We start from the raw sequence: 23,176 nt of genomic DNA, 5'->3' as shown, positions 1-23,176 counted from the left end.
TGAAAAAATTAGGATTCGCTCTTTTCAATAACATGTGGAAATTCATTTCAATATGGTCGCAAATGTACATCTCATGGACTGTACTAACGCAGGTTCTAATGTTTAAAAACTTTTCAATAAACACCAATCGTTTGATTCGGGTTCGTTTTTTCAGGAATTTTCATCTGAGTGCATCGATAAATCCAAAGTATGGTTGTCAATTTCCGAAATCAAAGTCATAATTCAGGGTCTTCCACACACTTGCTATTTAATAAAAAGGTTTTAGAAATTTTGAAATCATTAGATGTTATAATGATGTTGTATTTGTTCGATACAAGAAGAGGTTGGAAAGCAAGTGTTTGACTAATACAATCTGTCATGTTCGCTTTCAGAGTGTCCCAATCAGCATTTTTAAGATTGAATTTATGAATTTGACAGGTTTTATGTGTCAAACACTTGCCTTTCAAAATTCTGAAAATCCTTTTTTATATCAAGTGAGTAGAAGCAAGCCTGCCAGAATTTAATAAATAATGTTGTACTCATGAACAGAAAGCTGAACTCGAGACATGCTGCAACTTTCCACGGCCAATCCCTGAAGATGAACTACCAGCATGTACTAAAGAATACCTTCACATGGCAAAAGACCACACAAATTACATTGTTGTAAGCATTTTACCACTCTGCATAAATTCAAGCACCCATTGATACCCACTCGCTTCAATCTCAACCAGTGCCTCAGCGATTGTCAATCCGTTGGGCTGGGATACCTGAAAGATAACCGCGTCGATATAAAAGCGTTTCGGAAAATCATCAAAAACATGGAACCGGTGGCAAAGGATGCGATCGACCGGGTGGCACAGATGTGCATTCGATTGATCGGCGAGCAAAAGTCCGCAATTGCCAAGGCCGGAACGAAATGCAGTGCCACGGCGTTTGTCTTTTTAAAATGTTTGGGCGAGAAGATATTCGTCAACTGTCCGGATAAGTATTGGAGCTCAAGTGAGTGGCTACTCCATGTTGTGACTGTATGTAGGGTTTGAACGATCTGTTCTATACTTTCAGGTGAAATTTGCACAAAGTACGACAGAGGAGATACCTTCTGTGACAATAATTAGCGGATGAGTAGTGGATCATTTCGGACAACTAGGGATCAGACCGTCGCTTTCCTTCCATGCAATTTTATTCCATGTGACAATAATTCAGTTTCACAGTAACAATTGAAGTGTATGGCTTAAGTCTATTAAAAGGATGTGATATATATTCTATCCTCAGGAATTGTATTCAACTCAAGCGTTTCCAGAGACGCATTATTTGATTTCAACTGCTGCTACTGCTTCGTCGGATGGGATGGATTGCTCCACAGTTAATGTTTATGTTGTTAAATAAGTGTTTCCATAATACTGTCTGTTTGCTTGTTCTACAGCTGCTATTGTTGATCCATTGTAAAACATTTTCAACTTGTAATATTAAAGTTTCTGTTAAAGTTCCATAAATGGTTCTGGAGGACAAGGGTAAAACATTTTATATCTAAACTATACGGTGTGCTGTATATAGTGAAATGTAAGTTAAGTCGTCAGCGTTACAATAGAGCAGCGAGTAAGGTTTCGATCGTTTTGATCTAAGCGTTTTACATAGAATTTTTTGTTTGTTACACGATTTGATAGACAAAGTGAGTGAGTGTGTGTGTGTGCACGGTGTACTTATAGGGTAAGCTTAATCTCAAGATATGATTGATATAGAGAAAGTTTTCAGATACAGTGCAGGGGTTCTTTAAGTAGATTTGGTTTAGGTGGGATTAAATAAACAGTTTTCACAGTTTTCCATGGCTCTTGTCCTTGATAATAAATGCACAATATGTACACAATACACTACTGTCAAAAATTGTGTCCTTCGTGTTTACAGCACAGGCTGCAGTATTGAAAGTAAATTCGTCTAAAGAATTGCTTTCCGAGTGTCTCTCTGTTCTAACCCTTTGGGAAACTACAGTGTTATCTACTAAGGTACAGTACCACATGTCTTTTGGATGGCTTCGAATGCTACATTTTGTCTCTTCCACTACTAGGGGGGTCAAACCGTTTCAAGTTGTACTTTCATAAAAACATCAAACCATTATGTTCATCCGATGCCGTCGACAATCCGTCTATGTGTTGCCGTAGCCTCTCGTCAAACAAGAGCATCCTGTATCAACTCCGCTGTTATCACAAGGAAGTACTACCGTCGTCTACCTGCTCAGGAGGGCCTGACATGGTCCTCCTACCCGTCTTAGTATAGTTATATCTCCTCGTAACTTCGACACTGTGGAACCGGTCCGGACCAGTCTCCCTCTGGGGTGCACCGCGGACGTTCCAGTGGTCCTCCGTTGGCTCCATGTTCGACGAATCCTGGCCGACACTGCACCGTCAGATAGTCGCCTGGGTCGTAGTGGAACTTGAGCGGAGCTATCAATCCATTAGGCGGATCGCCCGGGTACGGACACTGGGCCTTACCTGGTGAAACGGAAATCATCTGGTTAATGTTCGAAATCCGCCTGGACGGTTAATACAATCGTGACACTAACTAGGTATTTACACACGTCGAGAGCTCGTAATTGTGCCATTGCGTGCCGGTCTCGAACCAATCAGGATCAATTGTTTGCAGTCAATTGATTGAATTTTTATGATTAGAATTTTTTTGGCATTTGGAAACACGTGCATGGCTGAGCAAGCAAATTGTTTCTTATGGTATGATTCAACTAGAGATCTCTTACTACGGCTATTTTTGAAACTCTACCGGTATTAGTACCTGTACTCCGAATATCACACAATATTCTACAACAAGAAGACGAAGCCAGAGATGATGCAATGAATGAGGTCTACTTACAGAACGGTGGCGGATGGGACCAGAAGCCGGTTTCGGTGCAAACTATCGACGCTTCTCCCACCAGCAGGTGTCCCTCGGTGCAACTGAACGTTACCAGGGCCCCAACGGCATAGCGGCGCTGACCGTACGTGTTCAACCCGCTAGTTCCATCGATTCGACCATTAATCGGCACCAGTGGCTGCGGGCATTGGATCGCTGGTAGAGATAGAAGATTTGTGCCAATTTTAAAGACGGAATGATATCAACAACAGATGCAATCAACGAAAACAAATGAAACTCCAATTGGCTTGCTCTTAAGGAACCTTAGTTGATGCAATTAAATTGAGATGATCATGGCGATACCGTTTAATTACAAACTGAATGAATATGATTTGTTCTTAATTGTGCTCTGATTCATACCACGACATCTAGGAATTGGGCCACTCCAATGACCATTGGGTTCACACTCCAGTCCCGGTGGTCCGCTGAGACGGTATCCCCAAGCGCAGCGGAATACGGCACGTCCCCAAGCGGATGTGTTCAACTCCACCAGACTGAGGTGGGGATCTTCCAGGAACAACGGAGGACACTGGATCGGGTGACAGTTGGGAGTTGGTGACGACCAATTACCTAGAATTAAAGATTGGGTGTTAAAAATTGAATCTAACTATCTATTTATGATGGGATCTGATGTCTGCTACATTGGTAAAGGTTGGTGCTGGTTCAAAAGATTATATTCAGTTGACTACAGTTAGACAACCAATGTTTATCTAATGTCGATTTTTGTTTCCATAGAATCGTAAAGTCTCGAAATCCGAACACTTCTAGATAGAGCTGGAATTAGGGCGTAACAGCTTTTGTAAATAATGACTTCTCTCGATGATTTATAGAAACTCAAGGCTCGCCCAAGCAAATCAATTTCACCATTAGGTATGGAAAGTCTGAAAAGCCCGTGTTGGTTTGCATTGGCACGCCTTGAATTCCTAGAAATCATCGAGAAAAGCCATTGTTTACAAAAGGTGTTAGGCCCTAATTCCAGCTCTATCTAGTCTTTTATAAATTAATTATCACTGCCTACTAATTCAGCTTTTTACGCTCGCCATAATATCAAATAATCACCCCAAGGGGTAATTTACTCTGCACACTGTGCCGAAACACAGCATGACACACTGTTTGGCACGTTATGGCACACGTTAACAAGTAGAACACACAAACACTGTCGTCACTGTCGAGTGTCGACGTTTTGCCAATCGTTTCTAAGGATTGCTAAGGGCTTTGTTTACTCCATTGTAAATCCCAAAAAGTTCGAGAATCGTGACATGCCACATTTAAAAAAAACTGTAAGCATTTTGTGCACCATGAATCCATTCAAAGCAAACAAACTCAATCCATCTAATCAGATTCACAGCGAAAACCCCTGCGGCTTGTGGTTTTGTCCAAGAACAGCTTCTATTTGAAGTGCTTCTACACCATAGTTGGTCGATAGGGTATTGTCAATACGGCAGTCAACGAGGGTTGGTCAAATGCCTAGAAGGTCTGGTTGTCCCACACAAACGGTACGTTTTGGAATGTGATCGGCGAAATCGTTGAGATTGCCTTTGGTCATACCAACAATCAATCAGAAACTCACAAGACTATGAATATAGCGACTATACTTCCCTCGTGTCATCAACGTCCACGCTGACATATGTCACACTGACACCTGTCATTTATTGAGCCCTGGTGGTGAAGTTGGAGGTGGACTCCCAACAGTTTCAATGTGCGCTCACCAGAAAATCTGTGAAAAATCACCGAACTGTTTACCGAACGTTCAGCTGTTGAGATTTCGGTAAAATTTCACACATTTCGGTAAAATAATCTTAGTGTGTTTGGTGCAAACAGGTTGGATAATGGAATTAAAAAAACTCCTCTTGACTCTGGATCCGCACTAGATACTCGAAGCGTCGATTACATGACCGGCGTTCATCTTTCCGTCCGGTCTTTGTTTGCTTTAGTCTGTAACCTGCTAAATGGTTACATTGCGTCTTTGTATATATTTTGTAAATATGTTATTTTTAGTTTTTACTGAGTAGCTTAATTAAGTTAAAAATTGAACTGAATTAAAACCATTGAATTTGAAATTGAATATATCCACTTCCTGTACATCCCTATTCTCACCCTTAATGCACCTTCCATCAAGCCACAGACAAACAGACATAACACTCACAAGTAGTTCATCGAACAAGCATTTAACGGTCAATTTATAAGTATCGTAGTTGGTAGTACCTCCACCTGCTCATAGTCAATTCCCTTGCGTTTGACGTTTACACACTACCGACAACTGTTCAGCGCAGTGCCCACCACAGTGTACTCAACAGATGGCGGTAATGTTTTAGCGACGATGTTTTACAGTGAGAAATATTCAATGTGTTATGTCTGTTTGTCTGTGGTCAAGCGTTAGCACCAGACACAGCCACAGTTGACTACAACGGTTATCGTCGGTGTGATAGACTATCAAAACCATCACACCGAGGCTGATAAAAGTGCCTGTCACCGTGGGATTTTTCTCTATTAGGTGAACGAATTTCACGAGGAAAAGTTCAAGTTTTTATAAATATAATTTTTATCCGCCAGTGAACGCACAGTTTTGTGAGTCTGGTGTGCCGCTAGAAGAGGCTAATCCAGCCATCGGTGAAGTGCCGGTAAGACTGTGTCCGGTGTACCGCAAGGAGCCTGAAGCCTTCAAGAAGTCAACCAACGTCCTCGGTGAAGTGCCGGTAAGACTGCATGTCCGGTGTACCGCAAGGAGCCCGAAGCCTTCCAGAGGCTAATCGATGCCATCGGAGAAGTGAAGTGTGCCGCTAGAAAACCCAGCACGCCAAGGACGACACGTCGGGCGAGTCGACCGATGTCTGCCAGCCGTCAAATACATCACCCACAAATGAGTACTGTGCCAGATGACGATTAATCCCCTCCCTAACGCTAGATTCCTTTCCTTCCAAATTAAAATTAAAAAAAAAACATGAAGTTAAAAAAACATAATAAATACACTAAATTAAATTAAGCTAACCTAGCGGAAGTACAACTTGATATGAAGTAATATTTGATGTAAAAATTGCTCAAATTGGTAGATATTATAATTTTTAGTATAAATATTAATGATATTAACTGTCAAGCGGAAAGCTTCAAAGTAAAAAAAAATAACAGTGTAACTTTAACGCATACACTCAATGACGTTGCACCGTTGTTGTTTATGTTTACTGCAACTTTCTGTTTGTCATAATTTTTGCCTAGATTTTCGTTTTCAATAGCTCTGATCGATTTCGACTTCGGCTTTTCATGATAAAAACGGTACTGGACGTTCCCCCAGCAACAAATCTCTCCAAGTTGCATTCTCATGGCGAATCGAGCGTAATACGACCACGGGACCATCACTATGGGCTTCCGTTAACAGGGGCGGCGTTGTCAATCGATTCCCGTTCCATAGGATAACAGCACATTGGTTCACAGAAGATGAAGAATTCGTGGAAATTAATTCCTGGGAATGGAAGTGCGGCCGATTATGTGCACTGAGAACAGCTGCCAAAAAATGCTGAATTTATGAGAACAAGGAGCGAATTTTGGTGGCGGTGGCCAGCAAGATCACAAAGGTATGACTTGTCTCTCGTGTGAAATACATTTTTGATTAAACGAATGTCAAATGTACACTTAAGACAAAAATAGTCAAAAACAAATAAAAAACAACTGTCAGACTAAGTATAAGATTCGCAAATATCACACATATTAAAATATTTAATATTTCCACCATCGGTATTGATACTGATACTTGGAGCTGTCCTTCCCCTAGAAACTAACTCAGTTTTTGGCCATTATTTAAAACACGTATTCCCTATTTCCTCTATCACTCTTGTTCTTGATCTTGAATAGTTTTTGGGAAGTATTTTCGCCCAATTTCTTTCTGGAGCAGGTTAAACGTAGTCCCCAGACAAAAGATAATCTAACAAGTCGGAGAGGATTTCAATGGATGGTGGTGGCATTTTCTTCCTCCATCGATCAGAATACGACTTCGTTTCTGTACACCTGCATGGAGTCAGTAATTCAAGCTAACATCGATTCAGAATCTTGCAGTTTCTCTTTCAACTCCGAAAATGAAATTTTAACCACAATCACAAATGTCATTATAACTTCAGGGTTGCCAAACTCGTGGGATATTGGCAACTTTATTGGCACACTCCAGCCTACTTCGGCACGTTTGGCACAGCTTTCTGCACAGCTAACTCGGTTTGCAATGAAAATCAAGGAGTCATCACTCTACACACATATTTTGCGCCAAGTTTTTTCTCAGTGCATCGGCACATTGAGGGCAGTGCCGAGTATGCCAGTCACTTAAATGGCTTTATTTGTTTGTGGATAACGGCGTGTCATTTTCGATATTGTTTCCAAAATGTCGTAGAACTGATTAATTATATCAGCGTCAGATGGTTGGAATCGTTAGAATGACCCCGTTCTTGCGATTGTAACATCAACAGCAGCTTGCTCCGGCGGCTGTAGATTTCAAATTCAGTCGAATGCGTTTCAATGTTGCCTTCGCAGCAGTCAGAGGAACTCGATCGCCTTCTCGAATGGATCCTCCAGTCATGTCACTTCGGCCGGTAAGAGCTTGTCCAGCTGGGCTGCCTCTGGATCATCGTCTTGACTACTTTGTTTACTCCATTGGGCTTCACAATGGGTTCGAGGATCGTGCCTTACCACTTTTCAAATCTAAGTATTTTATGTAGCATGAGTTCAACAAATCTCATCGGATTCATAGCGAAATTCTCAGCTGGTTTCGACCAGAACAGGTTCCATTCGATCCTAACGGCAACAGAGTTCTTCCTCATTGTGATCGGTCGATACAGCAGTCAAGAACGTCAAGACGGTCGCCAGTCATTGGTTTTGATTTGATATGGATCATCGACATCGATGGGAAATCCACAGGACTATATAGAGATGTTCATAGAAGTTCCTGTACTGCTGGGGGATGTCGATACGTTAACTTTGAATATTCCAACAGATCTGAACCTATGTACAGTTGCCTCAGTGTAGTAGTATAGTATAGGATTAATAGGAACAGATCAATGCAATTAGATTCCATTCCTTGAGTCCGACATCAAGTATACCCATGATCAACGATGCGGTCATTTTGCAGATGCATTTCTGTCACCATCCTTCTGTTGAACTAGTTTGTCTCAAGAGGCCCCGATGCGAGATGTTTTTAAGACAGGTGGGCAAGAACTCACGGTCTCCCAGTGTTGGTGAGTTCTTTGCCATTAATGTTCACGAAAAGTTCACTATTTTGCTATACAGAAATTCAAAACAAAAATTTTTATCTGCGGATTTGGACAGTTTTTGACCTGTTTCATACGACCGGAAGGTGTATGCTGGTCTCAAATGCCGTGCCAAACTGATTTCCTACGCAATTAATCAATCTTTGATGTGAATTTCGCTAATAAACACGAGGAGCATTTCTCATAGCAAACTTGCCATAACAAAATGGGCATGGTTCATTTAAGTAAACAAACTAACAAACTAACACGACTGTGGCACCTCTCTTACTCGCCTGGGCCCCGATGCGATGGGTGGTCTACTGATCAGATTAGTTCTTGTAAGGCTAGTAAGGCCTTACTCAATCTCTAAAATTTGAATCGCGGTGCAACTTGCCGTGGGCGTGCAGATGAGCAACAACAACCACAGGCCCAACAAACAGCGATGTCATACATCCTGAGTTATGTATACGAAAAAAGTTGGAACAAGTTTGTTACCTGGAAAATAATGCAAAAAAATGAGCTAACAAACTAGTTTCAGGACCTTACGGTATCTAAATAAACAAGGGGGTCCCAACCTTTTTTCGTATACAATAATCAGTACATGTGACATCAAACAAGCTCCCAAAGAATCTCAACATACCTGATGCCAAACAGGTAGCATTAGCCGTTCCTTGTAGGCTGTACCCCAGAGGACACCGGTACAGTGCCCTTTGTCCAAGTTTGATACCTTCCAATCGAAGCGATAACGGTGGCTTGGGTTCCAGCAAGGTCGAACATTGCGATGCTAGAATTCCCAAAAAAAAATATTATTCGTCAAAAAATTCACAATCCAATCAAATCATCCATACTGGCCACAACGATCACAATGCTATTGGTCAGACCACGTGGCGACGCGCAGGTGTACGTTCCCGAGTCCTGATTTTGGATGTCCTTGATCGTCAGCCGGTAGCGAGATGCCTTCTCCTCCGGCACAGCGGACCAACCTACATTGAAAAAATCAGGAATCGGATTGAATTGGTTAACTGCAATGCCACTGCCGGGCGTATCTACGGGATTGGAGGGGTTGTAGAAAATGAAATTCGGAATCCCGAAGCGAAAGAAAACAGAGAGCAGAGAGGTTAAGTTGTTTCCAGTTGTGGTTAGAGAGAACCCGAATGTGGTGGGGTGAGAAGATTTCGAAAGCTGAACGAAAGGATTCCAATTGGTGGCATGGACGACGTGCGGGATTAGTGCGGTGTAGTTTGTATATACCGGTTAGATATTGACGGAACCAGCCGGTCCAGGTCCATTCGGGGGAGCCTCGGCGCCGAGGGTACATGCAGTCCAGATGAATGGTGCTAGTAGGAAGCACGGCTAGAACTCCGGATGGTTCGTAGGCAGCTGATCCCACACCTACTTTTATACGGATCGATGGTGGACTGTCATCTGATGGATTGGGATGGTGTTAGTTGTTGGTCGATTATGTAGTGTATGTGGGATATTACCGGAATAGTTTGTTAGTAGAGTGGTCGGCACGCATGATGGCATTTTAGGAGCCCACATACCATTGGAACAGAGTACTTTTGCATCACCTAGAAGTTTGTACAGACCCAGATCCCTACATCTTGCCTGCAGTTGGTGACCGTGGGGTAGATCCCAACCTATAGTCTGCAAAAACAAATCCGTTATAATCTTGTATGAACAAATAGTAGACGATCAAAGTTCTTACCACAGACACGTTCTTGTAACTCAGCAGCAGATGTGGTGGAATGTGATCTACAATGCATCGCTTGTACAAAGGCTCAAACTTCAGTTGTCCATTCTCGTCCTGTTCGTGTTCGTTCATGGCACATAGCGGTCCCACCCAATGACCTCTAACGCACTGGATCTTACACAGTCGGTGATCTCCGAGTGGTCCAACCTCGCCGGGAAAGCGAACTTCGCTTACATCTCGGAATTGATGCAGTTCTGGACTTTCTTCAATCTCTTCGCTTTCTTTTTCCTCATCCGGACCCTCATGGGAGTCTGGCAATGGTGGAACGTAACTTCCATCCTCGTCGTATTGACCTACGAAAACAACCGAATGGGGTTATTCTATGGTCAAAGGTTTGATAGAGTGATTGCAAGCGGAAGCATGTGAAAGCTGAAAACTTGTCGAAAACTGTACTGTTTGAAAATGTTAATTTGGCATTGAAAACAAATGTATCGTATGGGGGACGTTTTGGATGCGAGTGATTGATCAAGTGCGAAGCGTGGACCACAACTGAATATTCTCTACTCTGCAGCGCAGGCACAGCGATTTTAGGCGATGTAATATGTAAAAGAGGGAATGAAACTCTATGTACTAGCGGGCTCACCTTTGTTGGCATTACGACTGATACTTTTACTGCCGCTATCGCTACCACCTTTCGGACGACTAAGAGCACCGGTTGCCTTACCAGATTTACGCTTCTCCCGTACCATCGAATCGTCCCGATGGTTGGCAGGCACTTCGCGGTCGTCTTGCTCCTCGTCCAAGATATCTAGATCATGTTCTATTCTCAGTATTGGTTAAGTAACGACTCTTAGCAAACTAACTGTCCCTGAACTAACAGGAATCATTCTTGCCTAAAATCATCAAATCCTTCGTTTTCTTCGCTACATTCGAAGTAATTTTGAATTTTGAACTTCTATCACTCCAATTTCCAATTGCCATCGCCAAACCATCAATCAGGATTGTGATTTTACACTTCAACTACCAAACTCGAACAACAACATCAACTCTCGTGAACTAGTTCGAACCAAGTCCCTAAATCTACCCATCCCAACGTCAGGAAAAATCTCACCTTGTTTGTTGTGTCTGGTGATACTCTTACTGCCGCTGTCACTTCCACTTCCTTTCGCTCTACTCAACGCTCCGGTCGTCTTCCCGGACTTTCGCTTCACTCGCGTCTTCACGCCACGTCCATCGACGACCTCCGTTTCCAGAACGTCTCCAATCTCGTTCTGATCCACATAGCGATCCTTTTCCTCGTCCAACTCCCCATCCAGCTGGTTTCCACTCAGAAACACATTGTCAAACACGCTGTGATCACTGTCGTTCTCATTGAAAATATTGCTAATCACAACGACCGGCGTCCACTCCTGATGCAACAACGCATTGTCCTGGCCATTCGAATCGATCGTCGATCTTCGAACACGATGGCTTCTTCTCAAACCCCGCTTCGCTCGCTGCTTGTAGGATGGAAACGAAGCCGCCGCCAGCGATTCTCTCGCTTCAGCATTCTGGATACCCATTTCCCACCAAAACGGCGTATCGTGGGAATCATGCAGCCGCGCATTCTGGTTGTCTGGTAGCAAGCCTTCGACAACGGAAGCGGTCTTTTTGCCGTCAACGAATTCGAGATCGGCCGTCGTAAAGTCCTGCGGTAGGTAAATCTGGGTCGTCTCGAAGGTGACGAACGGGGCCTCCGTCGTGGCATAATGCTTCCGGGAACGGGATATTTTGAAATCCGGCGGAGGGCAACCGGTTTCCAATTCTGAAACGGGAGAGAAGAGAAGGGTTGAGTTGGGTTGAACTATGGGCCATTAAGGTAAAATAATCATCAAATTAAAACGAATGCCGATTAATAAAACTGAAATACTCGGTTGCCAGAACCCTAGGATTTTCATCACGTCAAACATAGATGTCTTCAACTTGGTCGATTGCAAATTGGCTTATTATTCCAAAAGCTGATCACTCGAGTAGCTGGTATAATTCTAGGAAACTTCAAACACTGCACGACTTTCCCAGACATTCGGAAGTCGTATAACAACATGGGCACATTAAGGCACACTTTGATAAAGAAGACACAAACAATATAATATAAAACGCCATCACTGTTGAGTGTTGACGTTTTGCCAATCGTTGCTAAGGTTTACTACTTACTCGGTTCAATATTTTGATTACTCACAAATGAAGCTAGCGAGAGAGTGTCATACATAAAACCTAGGATCATTAAACTGGTGATACAATGACTCAATCACGAATTTAAAAACAACAAACGTGTACCCACCGGTGTTGAGGATTTTCGAAAAATTCTGTAAGTATTTTCTGAATCGTGAATCTCTTCAAACCTAGCAAAACTAAGTTCGCCTCTTCCGAATCACAGCACAAATCTCAGCGGATCCTGTTTTTATCTTGAACAGCTTCTATTCGGGCCTCACTTCAGTCGAGTTCATCTACACCATGGCCGGTTCTTGTCGGTATGGCAGTCAAGGCGGCTGAAATGGGTTACCTCTAGAGACGATTCGTTTTCGATGATGGAAATAATTGTGAAAAATGCCCAACGGTTGCCTTTGGTGATAAATTCGGAAGGCTATACCAACAATTTCATCAATATTAAGCAAATGGATCTCAACTATACGACCCGGTGGAACACCTAAGCTATGCTGTTATCCGTACGAAAAGAACTACGAAGGAACGATGAGCATCTAGCTTGATGAATGCTCACATTCAGTATTGGAAAAGTTCACCAAAACTCAATACGACTCACGATTTCCTTGATGAACTTCGTGAAATATCGCAAACTTTTTCAACGCTGCTCACATTCTCGCCCACATGGTTTACCCCAAGGGTCCCAATTGGAGGCGTTATTCCGGAATACAGTTCTTATTTTCGAACTTAGCATTTTATACGAAGCGTACAACGAAAGATCAGAACAGGATCTTCTGCGAGAGTTGAGGTGTTAATGTATTATGCAGAATGGACCATAAAAAGGGGGTGGCCAGATTTGAATCCCGGTCTTGCCGAGTATCTTCGGGACGGAAGTTTTCACATTTTCTTCTATGTTTTTCCTCGGATATTCTTGTCAGTCATTAGTCTCAATTGCAATGGACTTCGATGGCATGACCACAGGACTGTATAGGGATGACCATAGAATGCTATAAGCTCTTGAATCAAGAATCGCCCACGTCTGTCATCTGTGTGAAGCTGAGTGGATTGGGCGGAATCTGCTCGAGTTCTATAAGGACCTATAGGCGCCGGATAAAGCGCTTCCGCTGAAGTTTGCGTTGGCCGAGAATCCTATTTTCGAAGCATGACAGATGTTCAGGGGGAGATATTTGATAGTTTTCATCGGTGGTACATTGCATTGCGGAAGGTACCTCAACTGCATCAGATCGTAGTTTGGTAGGCTTGGTGGTATGTAATTAGGAGGTGGTAGGAGCATAGAGGTAACTCTAAGACCAGAAGGTCCCGAAGAAACGAGCTCAACTTTTTGGCTCAGCTCTGGTACTATCTTCGGTCCCAAGCTAATCGATGCACCCCTCGAAACATAGGAAAATCCACGAACCCCTCATTATATCTGTCAAACATTCATAGCGAATCAAAACAAACATAGAATTTTGACTAGAATGGTGTACGTTAATTGTTTGCTTGGGACCAATAGGCTAGTCAAGTAGTGAGCCAATTTCAAATCATTAGTTTCGTATTGATAGTTGGTAGAAGGCATCATAATCAACAATACGATAGGCTTGGGTTATATCGTTTAGGACACGCACTTCGACGATGTTGCTCCTAGCGTGGGATTGTACTATCGCTCGTTCCAGTTCTGGGTTTACTTTAGTCGGGGAGGAATTTCGTTCTTCATCGATCGGGTTTCTCCTTTGTACACCTGCAAGGAATCAACAATTCAAAAGGACATCGAACCATAACATTGTGGAATTTGCTTTAACACCACACAGAAAAAAAAGTTACATCCAAACTGCTGCAACCAGGTCAATCCATCGGTTGTGTAAAATAACGTTGTACGATGTACATCGATTTTGCAAACAAAATTACATCCATTGATCTAATATTGTATCTGCTTTTTGCTATTACATCATTATTTCATACATCAGCTTGAATTACATTGATCGATATTACATTTTTTTTTACTGTGCATATTGGTCTGATGGCTTCCAGTTCCTCTTCCACCTCTTGACCCGCTAACGCTCTAATGAGAATGAAGCTGAATGCTTGCCATCCATCCATCAGAGAAATTGAGAATGTAAACACAATCACAAAAGTCATAACTTTGAGGGATGCTAAACTCATGGAATATTGACGCCTCGATAGGCATACTTTGATTGACCTTGACAGGCACGTTCGGCACAGTGCTTGGCACAGCTTTCGGTACAACTCAATTACTCGGCACGAATTAATGTGTGCAAAGTTGAATACCCCTAGGATTAAATGACATATGATGTCAAATCAACCCGTTTAAAAAGAAATTAAAATTAGCACGTCGGGTAGAGCGCTACTTCGTCGTAATCACCCATTTCCATTCTCTAGAGCAGAAAACATCAATAATATCAATGATTTCACCATAGAGGTAACTCTAAGAATAGTAGGTCCTGAAGAAAAAAGCTCAAGTTTTTGGCTCAGCTCTGGTGCTATCTTCGGTCCCAAGCTAATCGATGCACCCCTCGAAACATAGGAAAATCCACGAACCCCTAATTTTATCTGTCAAACTTTGATGGCAAATCAAAACAAATATAGTGTAGTACTAGAATTTCGACTAGAATGGGGCACGTTAATCGATTTGCTTGGCACCAATAGGCTAGTCAAGAAGTGAGCCAATTTAAAATCGATAGTTTCGCATTGATTGTTGATTTCATCGTGTACAAAATAATTCGTTGGTTTTAATGCATTAGCTCATAAGCTGCAAAACAACCAACAAACAATCGACAATTGAATAAACGACTTCTTGACGATTTAATCCAACTGTATGCTTAATAATACTTTTACTATTTTTAATACTAACTTCTGTTCAGGCATTGTTCACACAAATCTGAAGAATCTATTTAACCACAACATTGAACTACTTGGAGTTGTATAAGATATGTCAAGAAGCTTCGTAATAGTGCTTATTCGATAAAATTTTTGATCAGCGTTTATTAGACATCATTGCTTCCTTAAACAGCGATGCTGTATACGCTTGGATTCTCAAGTGAGATCTTGGGATTGAACTTGCGATCTTCTACTTGGAAAGCGGAACTGGTAACCATGCTTGGCATACACAGTTGTACACACTAACTGCTCATTTGTTACTAACTTTTCACTCAGTTGTTGAAATTTGTTTTTCTTTAAAGTAATTGATAGATTAGGATCATAGTTTACTGTAGACATGCAAAGAGTAGGTTAATCTTATCATTTGAATCATCACCAATGATTTTTTTACACTTAAAGTCCGAGATGTGCGGCGAGCATTTCTCACTTCATTTTTGCAACGCAAAATCAAATACAGTTTATTACTAGAATTAAAATATCCTTTTTTTACATATCTATAAAAAGCTTAAACTTTATTCTATCGAATGCTTCAAACAGAACTATGTTTCGTCAACTCTCTGCAAAGTTATTAGCAAATGAGCAGTTCGTGAGCAAAACTGTGTATGCCAAGCATGCTGGTAACCACTATTCTACTGATTTCATCATGCTGTTGGGCTGAACCAGTGGTACAGAATGCAGATTTAGGTGGAAGGATATGTTTTGAGCCTGAAATTGAAAGTTTAGACTAAGTGTCTCGTCTACAAAGTTGTTCCTTATGGTTTGGCCCTCATTTTTATGACAATGAATTCAAGGGTGATTCTTATTATCATTAAAATCAAAAATCTAACTTTTTTTTTGAAGAAATTAAGGTATACATTCTTCGGAAAAGTTTAAAGTTGAGCTAATTTCAAGCAATCTAGCAATGTATCTCTTAAATTGACCGATTTAGAGCTATTTTCTTGAATTTAATTAGGGTGACTCTAAAAAAACATTTGTGTTGCTCTAGTTGTCTTATTTAAAATTTATCAGCAAAGGTGTCTTGAAATAACTTTTAGATCTTTAGTAGGCTCAAATTTTTGCTCCACAAAGCTTTTCAATATCTTTCGCCAATCAAGAGTTATTAACGTTTTTGTACTAAAAATATGCCCTTTTCAAAGGTTGATATCTCAGGTTAGGGTAAACAGAAGAAGTTTTTTTTTACGGCATTTGAAAGGACATATATTATTCTCAATTATAGGAAAAAATTAAAGGTATGTTATTTTTTGAACTCGTATAAAAAAAAGTCTCTAGAAAATGACTTTCATGAGAAATTTGAAATAAAAAAGTTAGTGCTAAAAAACTATGTTTTATTCCAGGAACACCCTAAGTCAACTCTGAAAAATTACTCTAAAACGAGAACGTTAAGAGATAGAAAAAAAAAATTTTGGGCAAAGTTGCGTGAAATTAACTCAGCTACAACTTTTTCAAACAACACATGTTTTTATTTTGAAAAACAAAAATGTTAGTTTTTAAAAATCCCCTAATTTGAGGACCACCCTGACGTTTACAAACACCAAAGAAAGGGAATTTTTAAGAACAAAAAGTTTTCCGAAGCACATTTTCTTTAAATTTGTTATTAGAGTAGTCCTATGAAAACCATCTTTTGTCGATAAGTTCTTTATTTCAAATTTCTCATGAAAGTCCATCTTGTAGAGACTTTTAAAGCTCTTTAAGATGCACGTTTAATAGCTAAAGTTGTGGTATGTATCTATTCTAATAAAAAAGATAAACCCAATTATACTGAAAAAATATAAAAAAATTAAATTAATTTTATACGAGTTTAAAAAATAACATAGGGGAATTTACGCATTCTCGGCAACCTAAGCAGCGACCTTCTTTCTATAGCCTTTTTCTCTATGGAACGTACACATATGCAGTATTGGTTTGTTTACAATCTTTTGCTGCCAGCTGCTCTAACAATTTCAGTCGAAAGAATTGTCAAAAACTGTTTTGAAACGCTTTTACAAAGCTCCAATCTTCTCTAGTGAGAGCGAGTATTGTCGGCAACCAGTTTTTCTTCGGCAACCGTTCCATTTGAACTGCATGTAAATCTGCTGTTCTATTATCGGCAACTCGAAATCAGCTACAATTTGTAGTGCGTATGTTTCATTTCAAGAAAACCTTGCTAGATTGCTTTTTCTCAGTGGTAAAAATATAGTCAAATTGAAGCTGAAAGCATAAAGAATCGTTTGCATGCATTCAGCGAAGTGTTTTCGTAAGAAAATCCAGTGAAAATAGTGTTTCAATTTGCGTTGCCGAAAATAGTCTGTCATGCCGAAGCCGTCATTTCCCCTACCTATTTTGACGTAGAACTACGTCTTTGTCGACTATACTGGGGTGCAAATCAAAAAATATGTGTGGTGAAGGAGTGTTAGGTTTTGTCATTTATAGATGAAATTAAAATCCAAATACGCCAATCGATAGGATATTACATTACGAACCTGTTGAAATAAATGTTTTTCCATTTTTCTGTAATTAAACTATTGTAAATGTACAAATGATAATTTTATCACTGATTTCATGAAATAAGCCTTTTTCCCAAACCCAGTCATCACAAACGAATACCACTTGGTTGCACATCATTCTGCTTGAACCTGAAAAGATATAAATCAGCGCTGATCTCATGCCTCTGCTCATTACCGCTTCGGACGGCGTGGCACTAGATCCAACAATCAATACGAAACTAACGATTTTAAATTGGCTCACCACTTTAGTAGCCTATTGGTCCCAAGCAAACGATTAACGTACCCTATTCTAGTTGAAATTCTATTACTACACTATGTTTGTTTTGATTCGCTATGAAAGTTTGACAGATAACATCAGGGGTGTGTGGATTCATGCAGAACATGCAGGGGTGAGTGAAATAGCTTGGGACTGCTTGGGACCGTTGTTCTGGTACTGAGTGAGCCAAAAATAATAATGATTTTCTTCGGGACCCAGTGGTCTTAGAGTTACCTCTATGCTAGATCCTGCATCAAGCAGGACTAGGTCAGCGGCTAAAGGTGGATCACGGCGTGTCCACCACAATGAGGGATGAGACTTCAAAAAACGTGCATGTAAAACGATTAAAAACCCCCTCCCCCCCTCCCCCTTAACAATAACCCGAAAAAGACATGGACTTTGACGATCATTTTTTTTTTTTTTTTTTTTTTTTTTTTTTTTTTTTTCGGGATATAAATTTTAAGCAAACCCTAATAATGGATAAACAATTAATTTTTTACATGCAGAGCCAACATTTTCAAAAAAATCATTGCTTAATAGGAGACATACACTCGATGAATTACCAACAACTGACTGTAAAACACATCTGGTACCTCTATATATGCAATTATATTGACATCCAAAGTTCATCCTTTTTTACATATTCTGCCCAAAAGAAACTTTTTGCTCCGCCCCATTCATAAAAAACGGCGGGAAATCCTATCAGGTTCTGAACCTGAAAAGATATAAAACAGCGTGCTGTAATGCTTTTGCTCATCATCATTCGCTGCCAGACTGTTGAGCAGTTCAGTCGATTTAAATTCTCTCTAGTTTCGTTCGTTCGTTCGCAAGTCGAATTAGCTCCGCGTTGTGTAGTGACGCTCTCGCTGACCCAGCCATGGGTAAGAAATCGCGCGGTAACGCGAGTGCCGGTTTACCGGGAAAACAGACTCTCCCAGGAGACGGCGCGACCACCGAGCCAGCCCAGAAGAAGCAGAAGAAAACCCCATTGCCCATCCCGACAGGCGTTGCGGACCCGCAGCCGGGGCCTCCCGGAACTAAACGACCCAGACCTGAAGACAGCAGCGCCACCGTATCAGCAGCAAATAAGCTGCTGAGCAACAATCCGTACTCCGCCCTGCAGAACGGAGCCCAGCCGCAGTCGGACCCTGAGACGGTGCCGAAAAAAGTTAAGTTGCCACCCTTCTATGTGAAGGGCTTCCCTCCCGGGCTATGGGAGCAGCTGGATTTCTACATTAAGCAGGGCCTTCGCTGCACCATTCAACGGTGCACGGAAGGCTACAAACTGATGGTCCCGGCCGAAAAACACTTCAACGCAGTTCAGGCCCTCTTGGACAGAATGAAGCTGGAGTACTTCTCCCACGACATCGAGGCCACCAAGCCGCTGAAAGTGGTGCTGCGCGGGCTCCACGACATGGACACCACCACCTTAATGGACGAGATTAAGGCGAACGGCCTCAAGCCGGTCGAAATCCACAAGATGACCCGCAGCAAGGCCATCAAGTATCGTGACCAGCTCTACTTGGTCCATCTGCAGAAGAACTCCACAACCGTGAAGGATCTCCATACGACACGCACACTGTTCCACATCGTAGTGAAGTGGGAGCGGTATAAGCCAACCCACCGTGGCGTCACTCAGTGCTCGAACTGCCTATTGTTCGGGCACGGCACCAGGAACTGCCGCATGGCCAGCCGCTGCATCAAATGCGGCAAAAACCACAAGATCGACGACTGCGACAGCATCGAGGAAGCCGCTCCCACATGCGCCAACTGCGGTGCTGCCCACAAGGCCACGAGTAAGGCCTGTCCGAAGCGGGCCGAATACGCCGAGATCCGGAAGAAGGCCTCGTCCAACAACCAGCCCGGTCGCAAGAAGGTCCCGGAAAACAACGCGCAGAACTTTCCTCCGTTATCACCGGTCCAACCACGGCCAATTCCAGTGTTGGCGCCGCTCCCGCTCAACCAACAGTTGGCTGCTGCCCAGTCGGCTGCCGCTGCAGTACCCAGTCAAGCCTCCGGCCCATCGACGGATCCCCCTGCTCCGGGATTAGCCGGTACAACCGGTGAAGCTACAGACGATTCTCCGCTGTCAACGGATGAGATCGTCACACTGTTGGCCCAGGCCATCATCATCAAGCGCACCTGCGCAACAAGAACACAACAGCTCCAAGCTATCATCTCCTTCGTCGCTAATTATGGACCGTGAACCCATAAAGATCGCCAACTGGAACGCTCGCTCCGTAGGGGCGAAAAACATTGAGCTTGCAGACTTCCTCCGCAAGCACGACATCGACGTGGGCCTCCTCACCGAGACCCACCTCAAGACCGGTGACAGCTTCTGGCTGCCCGACCACAGCACTGTCCGGCTTGATCGCACCAGCTCCAGGGGGGGCGGTGTCGCGGTCATCATCAAGAAAGGCATCAAGTACTGCACCCTACCCCACTACCGCACTTCCATCATCGAGGCCGTCGGCGTAGAGGTGGAAACATCGACCGGAAACATCCGGTTCATCGCCGCCTACTGTCCCCAGCAATGTACCGTTAGCAATGGTACAGCACAGCAGTTCAAGAACGACCTTGCCATCATAACCCGCACCAATGCCCGCTTCGTAATCGGAGGGGACCTGAACGCCCGGCACGAGGCCTGGCGAAACTACCAGCAGAACCAGAACGGCCGCCTGCTATTCGACCATTCCCAGCATGGTCTCTATTCCGTCTGGTTTCCGGACGAACCAACCTTCACATCACCGACGGGCAACCCATCGACGCTGGACCTGTTCTTGGCAAACACCAGATTAACCAAGCCGGTTGCCGTCAACGACCTGAGTTCGGACCACCAACCGGTGCTGACCGAGCTGGGCTACAACGTGGCCCCTGCACCGTGCCAGCGGAAGGACTACCATCGAGTCAACTGGGTCCAGTTACGACGCGTGGTCGACCGCCACATCGACGACAACCCACCGCTCGACACAGTGGAGGACATCGACCGGGCCCTGGAGGGTCTCCATCAAGCCATATCCGTGGCTGACGAAGAGTGCGTTCGACGAGTTCCTGTGAGGGGTAAGTTTCAAGCAATTGATTCCCACACCAAACTCTTGATTCGGCTCAGAAATGTTCGTAGACGCCAGTTTCAGCGGACTGGGGATCTGCAGCGTAAATACGAAATGGTCGATCTGAATCGGCAGATCGCTTCCAGAATGGTCTCAATCCGGAACGAGAGTTTCGGGCGGCTCGTTCAGAACCTGGACGACCGTTCCAGACCATTCTGGAAGGTTGCCAAGGTGCTGAAGTCTCACCCCAAGCCCATTCCACCACTTAGAGTCAATGACGAACGGCTTATCACCAACGAAGAGAAGGCCAATGCGATTGGGGAGCACATTGCCCAGTCGCATTTGCTTGGCTCTAAAATCCCAAGTCCACTCGAGAACCAGGTTGCGCAGTGCGTCCTGACGTTAGATGCCTCCCCTTGTGCCGTCCCTCCAGAAGAACGGATTACAGAGGAACAAATTTGCTCAGCGCTGAAATACAGTAAGAACATGAAGGCTCCCGGGTTTGACGGAATATTCAACCTAGCGTTGAAAAATCTCAGCCCGAGGGTGCACTCGCTGCTAGCTGCCACCTTCAACAGATGCTTGGAGCTGCACTACTTTCCAAGCATCTGGAAGGTGGCAAAAATCATCCCGATCCGCAAACCTGGGAAAGACCCTTCACTACCGTCAAGCTACAGACCGATTAGCCTGCTCTCAGCGCTGAGCAAGCTGTTCGAAAAATTGATCCTCAGCCGACTAAACAAGTTTGTGGAGGAACATGACATTCTTCTTCCGGAACAGTTCGGGTTCCGTAAGGGGCATTCCACCAATCATCAGCTAGTGCGGGTGATGAATAACATCCGGAGTAACAAAGCTGTATCCAAGTCCACAGCCATGGCCTTGTTAGACGTCGAAAAGGCGTTTGACAATGTCTGGCACGACGGACTTATATACAAGCTTTGTAACTCCAACTTTCCACCATACCTTGTGAAAATCACCCGTAACTATCTCCAGCAAAGGTCGTTCAGGGTGTCGTTGAATAGTTCCCTTTCGGGACAATTTCCGATCCCAGCAGGTGTTCCGCAAGGGAGTCTGCTGGGACCACTGCTTTACAGCATCTACACGTCGGACATCCCTCCTCTAGGAGACGGTTGCGTGTTCTTTCTGTTTGCAGATGACACCGCGATAGCCGTCAAAGGTAGGATGCCTCGTGAAATTACGAACAAGCTCCAACGATGCCTTGACACCTTTACTGATTATGCCACCACGTGGAAAATCAAAATCAACGCCTCGAAAACCCAAGCGATCATGTTCCTTCACAGACAATCATTAAAACTTAAACCGTCTCCCTCCTGTACCGTAATAATGGATGGTACAAGGGTCGAGTGGTCCACTGATGTTACTTATCTCGGGATGTTGTTCGATGAGAAGCTCCTGTTCCGCTCGCACATAGAGAAAACCCTAGTTAAGTGCTCCGCCTTGGTTAGGTGTTTGTATCCGCTCATTTGCCGCAGATCCCGCCTCTCAAGGCAAAACAAACTGGCTGTCTACAAACAGATCATAGCCCCCGCGATCTTCTATGCCGCCCCGGTGTGGGAATCGTGCGCTTAGACCCACAGGAACAAAATCCAGGTTGCACAGAATAGAGTGTTGAGGATGATCCTAGATCGTCCATTCGACACAAGAATAGCAGACCTCCATCAAGAGGCAGAAATTCCCAAAGTAGATTCCAAAATTGATGATATGACAACTAAATTTATTCAAAAATGCAATCTTTCTGAACATGCTTTAATAAGCAATTTGTACATAGTAGGTTAAGTGTATATAGTAGAGTAGGTTAGTTTTAAGCTGTAAATAGTAGTATTAAGTAGTTTCTCTTCAAATTCTAAAAACAAAACAAACCAATCCCACCAAGGTGGTCGACCGTGTACTAAGTCTAGGACTAATTCTGTAAAACAAATTTTGAATTTTGCCCATACCTAAAGATGAAGAAAGCAATTGAATCACTTAGTAAAAAATTTATATGGTAATCGTCCAAGTTAAACTAAAATAAAGATCATTTAAACTAAAAAAAAAACTAAAATTTTGCTCATCATTAGCTGCTTGAACGTCAAGCAGTTCAGTTCGGTGTTAGCTCGCTCTCTCGAGTTGGTTGAAAAGTTCATTGCGATAGTGTTCGCGCTCTCTCTTTCGCGGTTTGTCGTGCGTGTGTGTGTGCCCCGTAATGGGGAAGCATCGGTCGCGAAGCCCGGCGAAGGTCCAGAACCCCGGAGAAGGAAGCTCCGGTGTGCCTACCTCGAACAGGTTTGCTGTTCTCCCCATGGATGGGAATATCCAGCCAGCTGTGTTGGAAAAACGCAGTAAGAAGAGGAAGAAGAATCGAGGCCAGTCCGATGGCACTGCGACGAACAACAGCGATGTTGGAGATTTCGGTGACGCTGCCGAAACCGTGAATACTGCCGAAATGAGCACGGCAAAAGTGAAGCTACCTCCATTGGTAGTGAAAAATGCCCATCTTAATGTGCTCATTGCGGATC

The 23,176-nt window shown here is 43.2% G+C and overlaps 1 protein-coding gene across 2 annotated transcripts in view; it reads right to left on the bottom strand.

Annotated features, from left to right (window-relative positions):
• Positions 1 to 1,141: 1,141 nt before the first annotated feature.
• The window catches only part of hig (hikaru genki), a 59,846-nt gene continuing 37,811 nt past the window's right edge, over positions 1,142 to 23,176 (bottom strand). Inside the window, exons 3-12 of one of the 2 annotated variants that reach the window (XM_065229561.1) lie at positions 10,907 to 11,599; positions 10,439 to 10,603; positions 9,811 to 10,148; positions 9,587 to 9,749; positions 9,354 to 9,527; positions 8,951 to 9,085; positions 8,743 to 8,886; positions 3,238 to 3,447; positions 2,839 to 3,033; positions 1,142 to 2,465 (exon numbers count right to left, since the gene is read on the bottom strand). In XM_065229561.1, coding sequence (XP_065085633.1) covers positions 2,251 to 2,465; positions 2,839 to 3,033; positions 3,238 to 3,447; positions 8,743 to 8,886; positions 8,951 to 9,085; positions 9,354 to 9,527; positions 9,587 to 9,749; positions 9,811 to 10,148; positions 10,439 to 10,603; positions 10,907 to 11,599 — 2,432 coding nt within the window. In that variant the 3' untranslated portion in view covers positions 1,142 to 2,250. The remainder of the gene's footprint in view (positions 2,466 to 2,838; positions 3,034 to 3,237; positions 3,448 to 8,742; positions 8,887 to 8,950; positions 9,086 to 9,353; positions 9,528 to 9,586; positions 9,750 to 9,810; positions 10,149 to 10,438; positions 10,604 to 10,906; positions 11,600 to 23,176) is intronic. The other variant, XM_065229562.1, reaches the window with a different exon arrangement.

The sequence above is a fragment of the Ochlerotatus camptorhynchus genome, unplaced genomic scaffold (assembly GCF_037179485.1).
Source record: "Ochlerotatus camptorhynchus isolate MF236.1 unplaced genomic scaffold, CSIRO-AGI_Acam_v1.1 ptg000316l, whole genome shotgun sequence".
NCBI lineage: Eukaryota > Metazoa > Arthropoda > Insecta > Diptera > Culicidae > Ochlerotatus > Ochlerotatus camptorhynchus.
This window is presented reverse-complemented; position numbering and strand designations above follow the sequence as displayed.